General features: G+C 32.2%; 1 protein-coding gene across 2 annotated transcripts; it reads left to right on the forward strand.

Moving 5' to 3' along the window:
* Window positions 1-1,058: 1,058 nt before the first annotated feature.
* LOC148627369 (uncharacterized) lies at window positions 1,059-14,435 on the forward strand. Of its 2 annotated transcripts, none has more exons than XM_088571874.1 (10): window positions 1,059-1,251; window positions 1,564-1,788; window positions 2,090-2,437; window positions 3,972-4,343; window positions 5,010-5,123; window positions 9,255-9,605; window positions 9,792-10,592; window positions 11,014-11,121; window positions 13,626-13,916; window positions 14,135-14,435. In XM_088571874.1, exons 1-10 carry the CDS (start codon window positions 1,134-1,136, stop codon window positions 14,317-14,319), a joined length of 2,913 nt encoding a protein of 970 aa, XP_088428000.1. In that variant the 5' UTR covers window positions 1,059-1,133; the 3' UTR covers window positions 14,320-14,435. The 2 variants fall into 2 exon arrangements, with proteins under 2 accessions (XP_088428000.1, XP_088427989.1); XM_088571863.1 differs by having other exon boundaries at window positions 1,060-1,251; window positions 9,252-9,605; window positions 14,135-14,434.
* Window positions 14,436-14,519: the final 84 nt, after the last annotated feature.

Raw genomic sequence — 14,519 nt, forward strand, 5'->3', positions numbered from 1 at the left:
CTCTTTTAAAAATGTGTAAATTCTTCCAAACGGGAAAATACCTGATTTCCTCGTTTGGACAACTTGAATATTCTAATCATAAAAGCCGATTCTACCATGAAAATATTTTGCATAATATTCAGTTTCTTAAAGCATGTTGCATCCCAGTTTTTAATGGAGTCTGATTTACTCATTTATTTTTGTTGCTTTTTACCTATTATTTTGGTTGTTTTATGTCCTTTTTTGTACATGTATGTGTGTGTTTTTCATGTCTGGTCTGGATTACAATCCTTGGATTTCCGCTATAATCTTCGTTCCCTTAATTACTCTTAGGGACGCCATTTGAAATGTAACACCTCGTGCCATCAAGATATATGTCTGTTAAAAACAAAATTAATCTAAGTACATAAAATAGATAAATGACAATTATATTAGAGGTATTTCGAATTAGTGTGTCACTTTAAAAAACACGCCTCACCAAAAAATATTCTCAAAGATCATTATTTACGATAAGTGATTAACTACCTCAGCGAACTCTTTATTCTTGAAGTAGGAAAAGTATTACACACTTTGTAGTCACATCAAGTGAACGCCCCTAGTAAACATTTTTATAGCTTATTCAAATTCGTTGTTTTGACTTTTGATAAAGGAAAAAACGAACCATTAAAGTGTTGTTGACAAATTCTACTTGGCTTGTCTCAAAAGATGTCCTCGACAAGCCATATCACTAAAGTGTCTCTGAATTGATCTTAAGAGCTTTTTTATTGGTCATGCAGACTTGTCCGATTACATTTACATAAATGACTAACAATGCCTGTTAGATTAATTTAAAATTAATTCGTAAATTGCATTCTTCTAAGAGATGATCGTCATATCGTTGCTGCAGGTATGTAACCAAGAGCGTTTAGAAATCTTTTGCTCTATGACTTTAAGTTATATCTGACGAGCATGATGAGCATTATATTCATAGGACGGAAGCATTTCGCCAATGTCTATTCATAATCCATCAGTAAATAATGATTTTTATATTGTAATCCTATTTTGTTACATTTTTAGGAGATTAAATTGACAACTTTGGAATTAACAGCTCCGTTTTGAAATACCATAAACAGTCATGTAGAGTGGTTCAACCATTTATATCTATACGTATTGTGATGGTTACCAGAACCCAAACTTTTAGTGAAAAAGGAAAATGCTTAAGAAATAGAATGGACTTTTCAGCGTTGAGATTCGTTTTTGTTATTAAACTTGTTTTTAGTTTATGTAATGCTGGTGAGTTCGATGTCATTTTAGTAAACTATAATTCGTTAATCTACATAAGATCAACTTGCGTACTTTGCGTACGAAATGAGACAAAATGATGCTTTCTGAAAACTTTATTATCGCTGTTTGTTAGACAATTTCTTTGTCTGAAAACGAAAATAAAAATATTGGCGTTTCTTTCTTGTTCATATTTCTTCTTCTTCTAATACAACAAAATACTTATGATATTCTATTTTGCTATCAAAAGAAGTATGTTAATGTAGACATCACTACTATTGATAGGTGTTTATTGTAAATTATTGTTGTATTTATGAATTCAAGATGATGTTGGTCAAACTGAACCCATTTTGTTAAAGCCGTTAAATCGTGGGATTGTAAGGAACTTCTGGGGAATCGTTCCTGAGGATAAAGATCACCAGGATATTTCCGGAGGCATAAAGGATACAGTCCAAAACATAGAAGCCGGTTTGTCGACAAAGGCTGTAGATGACAAACCAGACACTGGTGATTCCGCGCACGGTCTACACAGCACAAATCAAGATATAGGTAGGAAAAAACTCTGCATGCCTTCATTTATCTTTGATATCCGTTTTGTGCTCAAGACGACGAATGTTTTACTATTTTGGTCATCTTCTTGTATCTGCAATGTAATCGGACTTAATAGTTTATATTGCCATATAAATGAATGGAAAATAATTGATAAATCTCTGATGTCAATATCATTTAAAAAACTAATGTTAAGTCATGACGTCATAATAGAAAATTATTGTAACGTCATATACATTATTACTAATTTTATACTTACATGTTTTTTTATTTAACGTCTGTTTTCAATTTTAAAATTCAGCGAAAACTGGTTACCATAGTGACCCTAAACCACCTCTACCACCAACGCTCAAACTCAAACGTGACTACAATCCATCAATATACAAAAACGCAAACGAAGGCCATGTTGCAATTGATCTCAGTGTTTCTGCAAATGATGTTCAACGGAAGACAGCTAAAAAAATAAAACGTGTCACAGGTGAAGATGCACACTCCGTTTCTGGTACAGCTTCTGTTGGTAAAAGTGATCAAAATGCAGTCAATGCTTTATCTGAAAGTAAAGCTAGTGCACAAACATCAGGCATTACAGGAACGCTAAAAGCAGAAGGCGCTGACAATGTATGGACTACTGCAGCAAACAACATAAATAGTAAGTTAAGGTATACATTTGAGGATAATTCTTGTGAAGTATACTATCTGGCATTTTATATTATCGTACATGTTTAAAACTGATGTTTTATAATAGAAATTATCCAACCTCACTTTCGATAAAACAATTCAGTTTAGAGATACAATCACTCCTATAATAGAGTTCATTGAAATGAACATTTCTCTTGATTAACTTGAACTTGTATTTTTGCGTTTGCGTTTTGTTTTTTTGTTGTGTGATTTTATCTCTTGTTTTTTCTCATTTTGTTCTATTTGTTTTGTTTTGCTATTTTTATTTTTCATATGCATTTTTGATAGAGATTCCTCATACTTTGTAAGAAATAATTCCAAATCATCTTCCAAATATACAGAGGAAGATGTTTACAAAATGCTGGAATTTTTAATTGACAACATATTTGTCCAGTGTGGTGGACGTGTTTTTCAACAAATGGTCGGCATTCCAATGGGAACAAATTGTGCTCCTTTACTTGCTGACCTATTCCTTCACTCTTGTGAGGCTGACTTTATAGCTGATTTGATCAGAAAGAAAGAATATCGTTTGGCTAGATCCTTCAATCTCAGTTTCCGCTATATAGATGACGTGTTATCTTTAAACAATCCTAATTTCGGGGATTTGATACATCGCATCTACCCAAAAGAACTTGAGATAAAGGATACTACAGACACTGTGAAGTCAGCCTCATATCTTGACCTACACTTAGAAACCGATGGTAAAGGAAAACTATTGACCAAACTTTACGAGAAACGTTATGGCGTTTCATTCAGCATTGTCAACTTTCCTTTCATCTGTGGCAACATCCCTTCGGCTCCTGCGTATGGAGTGTTCATATCACAACTCATACGTTATGCCAGAGCTTGCCGAAACTACGCAGACTTTTTGTATCGCGCTAGAACTCTAACAAATAGGCTTCTGGAGCAGGGTTATGTTGCTACAAGATTGAAGTCATTACTACAGAAGTTTTATGGTCGTTATCATGAACTCGTGGATCGTTATGATGTATCCATCTGCACCATGAAAACTAATTTATTCAACGGGTCATAGCTTACCTTTCCTCGTTTGTATACCCTCGACTTGACTGGTTATGAGCAACTCAGCGGGTGTTTCTAGAAAAGCAGAGGAAGCTTACCCTACCGGTGCACCTGGTCCATGCTCCCAGTTTTTAGTGGAGTCCGAGTTGCTCATTTACTTTTGTTACTTTGTATGTATGATTTTAGTTACTTTATGTTCTTTGTTGTGTATATCTGTTTTCCATGTCTGGTCTTTGTCCCTGGATTACATTCTTTTGATTACCGCTATAACCTTGGTTCCCTTGATTACTCTTGCAATAAATCTTATTTCCTGTACTTTTTATGTCATTTCTGATGGAAGTATTTAGAACATGTATCAACCTTTTATTCAAGAGATTATTAAGACATATTGAATTTTTTGTTCGTTTTGAAACTTTTTAAATTTCATGCGCATGCCAATACTTAATCAGTTCAAAAAAATATCATGTATAATTATTACATTGCAGCAGAAAGTGGGTACCAAAAAGATCCTGAAAAAGCACAGTTACCACAGTCTATCAACCCAGTACGTTACAATCGATCGATACCAAAAGCTTCTGAAGAGAATCACATTGATGTTGACCTCAGCGTTTCTGTCAAAGAGGGCCAACGGAAATCTGCTAAAGTAACTAAACACATAAAAAGTGATGATGGGAGTTCCATGTCTGGTTCTGCATCCGTTATGGTTGATAACAGTGGTGGAGAATTCGTAAATGCCGCAGCCGGAAGTGATGTTAATGCACAAACAACTGACGTAGCTCACAAGTTTAAAACAGACTACATAAACAATGTAAACAATGTAAATGATTACCACAAAAGTGCAGCAGACGGCAGCAAAGGTAAGTGCGTTATCGGTCCCTGAAAGTAATGATTAAGATATAAAAAAAAATGCATGCATGTTTGAACATCTGTTTTAAGTTGTATTGCAATCTCCAGATATACACGTTTGTGTAGACAAATACATTATACTTATACAACAATACTATATGAACATTCACATCATACGCTTTTAGTAATTGATGTTTATGGCATTTTGAAATTATAAAAAATAATAAGATTCCGCTATCAATATTTGTGTAGAAAGTTTATTCACACCAATGAATCTAAATATGCAAAATAAGTGCAAGTTTCATACATTTCAGAAGAATGTTACCAGTAGTGAGACTTAAATCTAAATACACTATAACTCAGCATCCTATAACAAATACTAAATTCTGATACAGAAAATTGTGGCACTTAAAAACAGCTTCAAATTACCAAGATAATACAAAAAGTGTTTAGTTTAGGGTGCTGTACAAAATTTGGGGTGACCATTTCACAATAATGATAATTTAATTGGTGCAGATTTTTCAAACAATAAAGTTCACTAAAACAACTAAAAATTTAAGAAAGAAAAGAAATACAAATACATTAACAAAAACTGAAATAATAATTAAAAAAAAAGCAAACAAACAAACAAAAAAAAGCTACAAACAGCTTAGATCAATATATGTTTTTATCCTAAGGTACAGTTCGGCAAGCAGATCCGAAATTATGGGAATTCTTAAACCATGGGTTTATCAGAAATTTCTTGGGAATTATACCTAAGTCTGAGCTGCAAGACGACGTCCCAAATTATGGTAAGATAAGAAAGACAAGAAAGATATTATAGAATTGAGGCTCATGATTCTCATATCTTCATATTACTATTCCCCATACTCATTTGAAATCGCGGACCCCCCACCCCAAAACAAAAAAAAGTAGTATCACCTTGATACAAATATGTCGTACTTGACATTCTCTATACAATGTAAAAGCAATTCCAACGTTAAGCCAAATCTATTGCGCTCAATTCGTGACAAAATCACACGACAATGATTTCTCATTTCGTATCATAAAATTTCCTTCCATGTGTGACAGCATCTCTTTAGCTCCGAGTATGGAGTTTCCATATCACAATTTATACGTTATGCCAGAGCTTGTCGAAAGCACGGACTATTTGTAACCATCTCTAGACTTCATACAAGTAGGTAACTGGAACAGGGTAATGTTGCTACAAGGGTAAAGTCATCACCACAAAAGTTTTATGGTATTCATCATGAACTCGTGTTTACCGTGTCATAGTTTTCCTTTCTTACTTTCGTTTTACCCATACGTTACATTTGTTGAGCAACTCGGCGGGTGTTTTTTTTAAAGCAGAGAATGCATTTCGTATCCATGCACCTAACACATGATCACAGTTTTCAGTAAAGTGCGGCTTGTTCATTTATTTTTACGTTTTATTTTTGGTTATATTATGTTCTTTCTAGTGTGTATCTACTTTCCCTGTCTAGTCATTCATTATTCTTGGTTTATATTCTCTAGATTACCTCTTTTATCATGTTTTTTTTTATTTCCCCTAAAAAATCAGAACATAACACATACGATTTGGTTTAAAATATAACAAACAAAACCAATACCAATGAATGGAAACAATATATCACAGAATACAACAGAAAAATAATTCACTTTAAAAAAAAAGCTGTTTCATGACAAATGAATTGCAAGTCATTATTTGACACAATAAATTCAAACGCATATATTGTTTTGTCTTCAATTATACCCCCAAGTGGGGTTACATATAGTGATAGGGGTTTCCGTCTTTCCGTCCGTCCTTCCTTCTTTCCTTCCTTCTTCCGTGTCACAGTGAGGCATCTCTTATTCGTTACTCCTCTTACACAATTGAAAGGAATTGAAGTGAACTTTCACAGTACCTTCATTTTATGTTCTTATTGTGCAGCTCTATTTTTTTTTTTTTTATTTTGATCCAAATCAATTTGGGGGTTTCACACAGCACAACTGTCTCTGGTGTTATTACACGATTGTATAACGTCCCTGTGGTTCTCTTCCACCAACTCGTTCTACATGTATTTCTATAAAACTCAAATTAATCGGCTAGCGTTTCAATTGCTTTGTTTCTACGTGAAATGAGGAGAAACGTCATTACAAATATTTCATGGCCCAAAACAGCTATAGGTTTGAAATATCGGAATAAATATATAAACTTCTATCATACTATGTGTCAGCATTTACATTAAACAATATCAAGATCAACATGTTACTTAAACCTAGCTTGAAAACTTATGAAATGCCATTCCCAAAACCCGGAAGTGAAAGTAAACGTAAATGACGTCATTTATAAACATTGAAGACGTTGCCATGCTACTTGGTTTAAGATATACTATCATCAATATATAACGTTTTGATAATAAATCTAGTAAATCAAACCAGTCAGTATTCTTCAAATGTAATGTTTTTCACGTTCAAAAGAGATTTTCACTAATTTTACAGAACTCACCGTAAACAAATGTAACTCGCCCTTAAAGAACCTTATGCGACACACCGTGAAGGACGAGAAAAATATTTATAATTAGTGCAGATGAAAATCATGGAACCATTCATATCTATTTCACGGTTCATATCTTTGTTGAAGAGAGTAATCAAGGAAACCAAGATTCTAGTGGAAATTAAAAGACTTTTATCCAGGAACGAAGACCAGAAATGAAAAAGAGACACACAACAAAAACATAAAATAACCTAAATAGTACGTACAAAGCAATAGTGTTAATGAGCAACTCGACAATATAAAAACAACATTTTGAATATCATATTATGTGCAATACTTCCGATAAGCAGATAAATACGACAGCAGGGGTGGGTCAAGATATTGAAAAAGGAGGGTGGACTAGAGAAAAAGCGGGATATATAAGACTATTAATAGCTTGTTGTTGTCCTAATTTTGCATAAAATTACATACTCTGCCAATAAAAGAGGGGTTTCAAAACCCCAGACCCCCTTCAGGCTCCGCAACGACGATAGTATATTTGAAATGCATAATTTTACTATTTTAACATATTTTAAATCACAGCTATTTAGTTAAGGTCTAGAATTAGTCGAACTGTCAACCCAAATGTCGTTCGAATGCATACAGACTTGAGTGCGTTTTATATACATATAATTTTTGACTTAAACGTTTTGGATAATTGTTATATTTTGAAGCATTTTCTAGTTAATTGGTTATGTTAAAGTATGGAATAAAGCATAATTTTTAAGGATATTTACATTCTATTACTTCTCATCGTAGGGCAATCTAGTAGTCTCGGGGAAAATAATTAGGGACCCCTGTAAAAATGACAATCCTCATTCACAGGGACAAAACGAGGCACATTTATATGAAGCACGGGATATTTTGCTCCTTTCAATGACCATATGCAGAATATACAATGCTATTAAAAAAGTCAATTTACTTGTTATGTTACATTTTAAACGTAATTTAAGTGCAGTGTGTTCGCTCCATATCATGTCTCAAGACTAGCGATATTGTATTGAAAGTAATTGTGTGTCTAAGTATACATTTCAACAATAAGATTAAATTGGGTTATGGTACTGGTATTATTCCTGCATGTAAGCAACACAAAATCATAATTTTGTACGAAAAAGTAAAAACACAACTAGCTTAATAAATAAAATTGTGCGCAATTTTATCACGTTAATCTACTTTAAAATATTAGTGCTTAGTGTAAAAGTAAAAAATATAGTTACGAGTATATATCTAAATATACATATCCATAAAATATAATAAAAATAGATATGGTGAATATGAAGAACATACTTCATTCCATGAATTTAAAGACAGATAAAAGAAAACGAGATATGAACTATATGTCTATGTCATAAATGCAGACATGTGATAGTCAATTTTTTATTCTGGTTATATAATTAAATATAAGAAATATTAAAAAAAAACTGTAAGAAAAATAAATAAAACGGATGAAATTCTGGGCGACAGTTTCCTCCCTTATTATAACGAAAGGTACGTCTGAAATTATAAACCGATTTTCAGTCTAATAAATAAAAGGCCCATTTTGTAAAGGCATTACATTTGTTTTGATTATGTTTTCAATAAACTTGAAATGTGTTAAACCTTTGTTTAAGCATTATTTCTACTGTAATTGTAGTTATTCCGTATAACAAAACAGTGGATCCCTATCGGTACGTCCCTTCGTTCGTCAAATTTAGTGAACATCTTTAAAACGACTCTTCTTAACGCAGAACCCAAAAAATCGTGTAACATCATAAGTAGTTGGAGATCTGCTTGAAGCATGTTTGATAAACCGAATAATTTCCAAGTTTTAGATTATAATGACTACGTTGACAAGGACACGTTATGCACATTACGATATATATTTATTACTGTACATAAACAGCAGAAAACAAGACAAAAATACAAAATATTCAAGCATACAAATACAATTATTTCAAATTGTTGTCAACTGTCGCTTAGACAATATCAAAGAAAACCATGTATTTGCAAGTTTTGTTAAATGAAAGAGTAAAATAACTGCAAGATACAGGTAAAGAATATGGATATTTCGTTTTTAATGCTCCAAAATTAAAACGACTCATTGATCTTTTTTTTCAATCTGTTATTCTGTTATTGTTTAGAATCAGTCTATGCAATTTTATTTTATATATCGATGTTAAACTTGAGTAACTTTATAGCAATTTCTAAAAATAAACAAAAGTCAAAGATATTATCATAAAATGCCCGAAAGAATAATAAGCCAATGAGTAGGCTTTCTACTAATAAAATTAATTAAATTATTGCTGTGTTCTTGTAAGTGACAACATAAATATAAATAAAAATGATGAATTCATAAAAATGATTACTATAGAAATGACATTTTAAACCTCATCTGTTCCTTTTCGAAAATTTTGATTGATTACAGCAGAAGCTGCTTTCCATACCCATCACGACGAACAAGATCGACCAAACAATATCAATCTAAACCATAACAATGTCAATCAAAATGAAGGAAATCTTGATGCAGACCTTAGTGTTGCTACAGAGAATTACAAAAGCAAGTCAGCAAAGTTATCAGAAAGTATGCAAGATGGTCACGGTGGAAGTATTCCCGGTGTCACCTATGTTGCGGATGATCGTGGAGAAACTTTCCCTTTAAGTACCGGCAGTACGTTGATAAAGCAGACGTCTGATGAAATCGGTACACAATTTTTACCTGGAGTATCATACGTAGGAATAGATCACACGTGGTCTGGGACGGAACCAAAGATGTTCAGAGGTATTATACTAAATAAGATTAAATATATTCCTATATTAAAATGGTTATTTTTTAAAAATAGTTTTATGGAGCTATGTTATTTTTTAAAGAAAAGCAATGCCACAAAATGTACTTCTGAGAAATTCTAAACCATCAAGGATGGTAAAAAAAAAACACCCTCAACGACTACTGTAATTTGAATTTCAGAAGACCAGAATGTTGTCGATCCTTACTATCATAATTTACGGAAGAAAGCAAAATTTGTAACCGATGCTATTAGAGATGATGTTGCTAACAAACCTGGCATTAACGTGCCTTATGTTCCATATGACGAGTTATTATTGCCCGGTGTTGTTTATGTCGGTAAAAATTATAATGGAGTTTATGATCAGTCGGATGTGGCGACACGGAGCAAGAGGTTAAATCCTGATTATGCAAATCCAAGGAATTACGGTACAGTAAGTACGTCTTTAGCAGCTGGAGATCAAAGGATGTCGCAATTCAAAACAGGATATCAAAGTTCGCCCCTGAGTAAATCGTTATCAGCGATCGCTTCTGCAGGAAATGGAAAGAGTCGTGTTTCTAAGTCATTTACTAAAAACACTTACCAGAAAAGTCATGATCCAGTTTCAGTGAGCTCTTTTGTCTCTAGTTTCTCTAGTGGATCAGGTAATAGTAAAAACAAGGTTTGGATAAGTAATTCAGAGTACCAAGATCCATTTCACGATGAACATAAAGATAGGGGTTTAGTCACTAGTTCATCAAGTAGTGAAAAATATAATGATGGTACTTGGTATAAATACAATAATGACAATTATTTCTTGGATCAATACTTCAAACATTCCAAAGGGCAACTTCCAAAATTTCTTATTCCTCCATGGGACCAAGCTTTCAGACCAAGACGCCCAACCTGGAAAGTTGTTTACAATAATGAAGGAGTTATACATGTGGATTGGCCTAGGACAAAATCTCAATACATCGAGGCTGATCCAGTCTGTATGGACAAAAGTAAGTTAAATGAAGTATGTTACAATGGCTTAGTTTTACCTATTTGATCAAAACCTGTTTTTCCTTTACTGCGTCTTTTAAGCATTGAATTTAGAACTGACGTTATGTGTCAGTATTAAAAGTTTGTGCCAAAAAAACTTTCTTGACATAATAAAATAAAAATGATATTGTGTTAATATATCAACCTAGACATTTAGTAAAGGTTTGTTAATATATCAACCTAGACATTTAGTAAAGGTTTGTTAATATATCAACCTAGACATTTAGTAAAGGTTTGTTAATATATCAACATAGACATTTAGTAAAGGTTTGTTAAACAAATTCAAAGAAAAATGACAATATTATCGTATAAATGTAATCGGTAACATAATTGATGCATATTAAGCAATAATTTTTGTATTTTTTATTTTGTTTATTTAAGAAAACTATGTACCATCAGTATATATAAAGGTAGACAAACTAGATATACCGTTATGTTTACATCTTAATGTACCAAAAGGCAGGAAATACACACTGATTGAACACAGCGGTAAGTTGCTGAAACTGTAATCCTTCTGAATGCTGAATATTACATGTCAAAATCTTAATCACATGCTGTATCAACCCGAAGCGTGATATAGGTCGAGGGTTGATAACACATGTGATACAGATTTTGACATGCCATGTTCATTATATTATATATTTTAACTTTACTTCAGGTATGGTTTGTAAAGGGGTGTGATATAGGGTACGCGATAAAGGTCTAGGGGTGTGATATAGGGTATGTGGTACATGTCTAGAAGGGTGATATAGGGTATGCGATATAGATCTAGGGGTGTGATATAGGGTATGCGATAAAGGTCTAGGGGTGTGATATAGGGTATGCGATAAAGGTCTAGGGGTGTGATATAGGGTATGCGATAGGTCAAGAGGTGTGATATAAGGGTATGCGATATAGGGTAAACGATATAGGGTTTAAACAAACACTTTTGATACATCAACCAAAAAAAGTATATTTTTATCTAAATATATCTAAATATCTAAATATGTGACATGACAATAAGTCCAGTTCCGTATGAAAAGGAAACAAATATACGTACGTAAGTGGCAAAAAGTTGTAAATAATATACTGCTTACATATGTATATTGAAGATTAAAAATATAGCAGACATCGAGCTAGCAAACTATATTTTAAGATCGTAACCCATTTATTTTTTTTAGGGTTTTCTTTGTAAATATCTTTGCACGATATTCCTTTCCTACACTGTTAACTCATGCTTTTTGTAAAAATAAATATCTATATAAATAAGAGAGCGGAAATGGATTGGTTTACAATAGCAATCAGTGTAAATAGCCAATCTAAGTAAACATCTGTAATAATTAATATGTGTTTTTCGAAGGCATTTTCTCTACAACGGAAACATTTTTGGTCATTTTGCAAAGAATATTCATCAATTGTCAAATCGACATAATTTATTTTGCTTAAACAAAGTGCATTCTTAAATAAAATATCTCCGAAGGAAGAGGTCCATTACAAGAAAATTTTAAATAAAATTCAATTAAATTAAAAGTACACAGTAGTTTGGGGAAAAATCTACTCAGTGCCACTAAATTTTCACTTTATATAGAATGGTAATCAAAAACTCCTTATGTGAAGTAAAGTTGGCATTTCACCAAAAAAATCACTTTGTAATAACAATTAAGGTAGTAGACCTGGGGTACCACCTACATTTTTCTATAATTCAATTTTCTTTAAATTTGTACACGCTATTACACTAATTGTGGCGCATCATTTGTCAGATTTTCAAGAAAATTCACCATGCACATTTTGAACAGTGAAGACTAAAATATTGCTGTTTTTTGTTTTGTTTTTTTTTTTAAATCTGTATCATTGGCCAAACTGAACCTTATCTGGTATTTTGAGGTCATTTTGACAATATATATTTAAATAATTAACTGAATATTAAGTAATAGGATTAATATGTCTGATTTAATATCGAATTTTATTCTTTCCATTTTGTAGAAGGGAAACTATATTTACCAAAATAACAAAAAAGGGAGGGGTATTTTTCAGCTATTGGCTTATGTAAAAACCTCTATTTTGCAAAAAAAAAAATCATAATTCAATTTTCGTATAAACAGGTATCATATGGACTATTAATATAGTTATTCATGCGAATCAATAAACAAATTTTCAGAAAAGTTCACCGTATAGTTTTTTTTTTTTAAATGTTTTAATGATAGTAGGGTAAGGCATTGAAATATTTTTTTTGATAATTAATCATTATGGTTAAAAGTATGTTGATATTCAATAAGGTTACCAAGTATCACATTATGAAGACTTATATTGATGAAAGAGCATTGTCAGGCACAGCTGGAGTCAAATACTGTTGCAAATAAATGTCACACCAGTATTAATACTTCTGCACGAAAGGACAAAATGCTAAACGTAGTTCAATGCTGGATAGAGTCATATGCTGAAAAAAAAGCAACAAAATGAAACGTAAAGCTTAAAGTCTTATAAGGAATTATAGAAAAGGCATATTTTTTAAACTCTAAAAGGTTATGGAGTTATAAAACTGGCAATGTTATTGGTTAACCGTACTGTCTCATGACAGTGACCATTTTCATATTTCAATTTTGATATTATATCTAAAGGTATCATTTCAAACGTTTTCCCACATCATAGAATATATTCCTCAATGTACCCATTTGAAACAATAAATCAATACTTCAAAAGAGCTGAGTTACTTGGGCTGGCGTATTTGTCCTAGAAGTCGAACCCTTTCATGGAGGTATTTCCCTTTAACATCAGTATCACTTTGAAGCTTGCATATAAGGAGTCATTCAAACGCTGTAGTGACTAAAATCCATTTAACTTGGATTACCTCCCTTACCCCAGGTCTACTCCTTCAATGCAAAAATCATTGGAAAATAAAGTCATTTTAGTTCAGTTTATTTCAGTCGTATCATTGCGAATATTAAATTGTTACGTGATGTTAGAGCACAAATAAAGTAATTGTTGAACTGAAAATACAGTTTACTTAATTACAGATGAAAAACTTAACATTAAAACAGAGAGGTGTGAAAGTATCGCAAACAATAAGTACTACAGTGCAGAGTACATACAAGCTGCATACTTACCTGACCACCAACTGACAATGTATCCTGATGTAATTTTGGAAAATCTCAACTTCCGAAAGTGGCACGAAAACGAGATTTGTGACCTTCCATTTCCAAATAAAGAAATGAAAATAAAAGGATGCAGAACAAAAGGAGCTCTCCATGGAATACAGTTTTATATTGATGCAACGAAATCTGATTGTCATTATACAGGTCTTGTAGGTAAGCTAAAATAAACTTCCAAGCATTACAAAATAATTATATAAAACGTGCATGAATGTTGTTTTATACTGGACGTAGTAAATACATTAAAAGAGAAATAAATTACAAGAAGTTAAAAATAAGTAATGAATTTCGTACTTTTTTTGTTTTGCTTTTTTTCTCAAATATAGTGTCTGTATACATTTTATGTGATTAAAAATGCTACCTTTGTTTTTTAGGGTCATATGCAAATATGAAGATAGAGAAATTTCTAACTGAAAAGAAGAACAACCAAACAACGGCTAGGATTGTAATCAAAGAAGATACTAGCTACACAATGCATGCTATCTTGAGAGAAAATTCTAGCAAACTTACTAAACAGTGCTGGGAAACTTTCGATACAAGATTTTTAAACTTTATTTAAATTTAATTAATTACATATTTAGGGAAAAAAGCCAATTGTTCCATCCATTGTATATACATATATTACTATTTTTTCAATTTTCATACCTTTCTTTTTTCAAAAAATAATATATTAATATTAAATCTAAAAATCGACAGTTATTGACATTTAGTTGTATTCCAAATGAACAAAACTTCCTACATTTATGAAAGGCAATGTCA

The sequence above is a fragment of the Perna viridis genome, chromosome 1 (assembly GCF_037379345.1).
Source record: "Perna viridis isolate PV_CMFRI_1.1 ecotype Kerala chromosome 1, ASM3737934v1, whole genome shotgun sequence".
NCBI classification, from domain to species: Eukaryota; Metazoa; Mollusca; class Bivalvia; order Mytilida; family Mytilidae; genus Perna; species Perna viridis.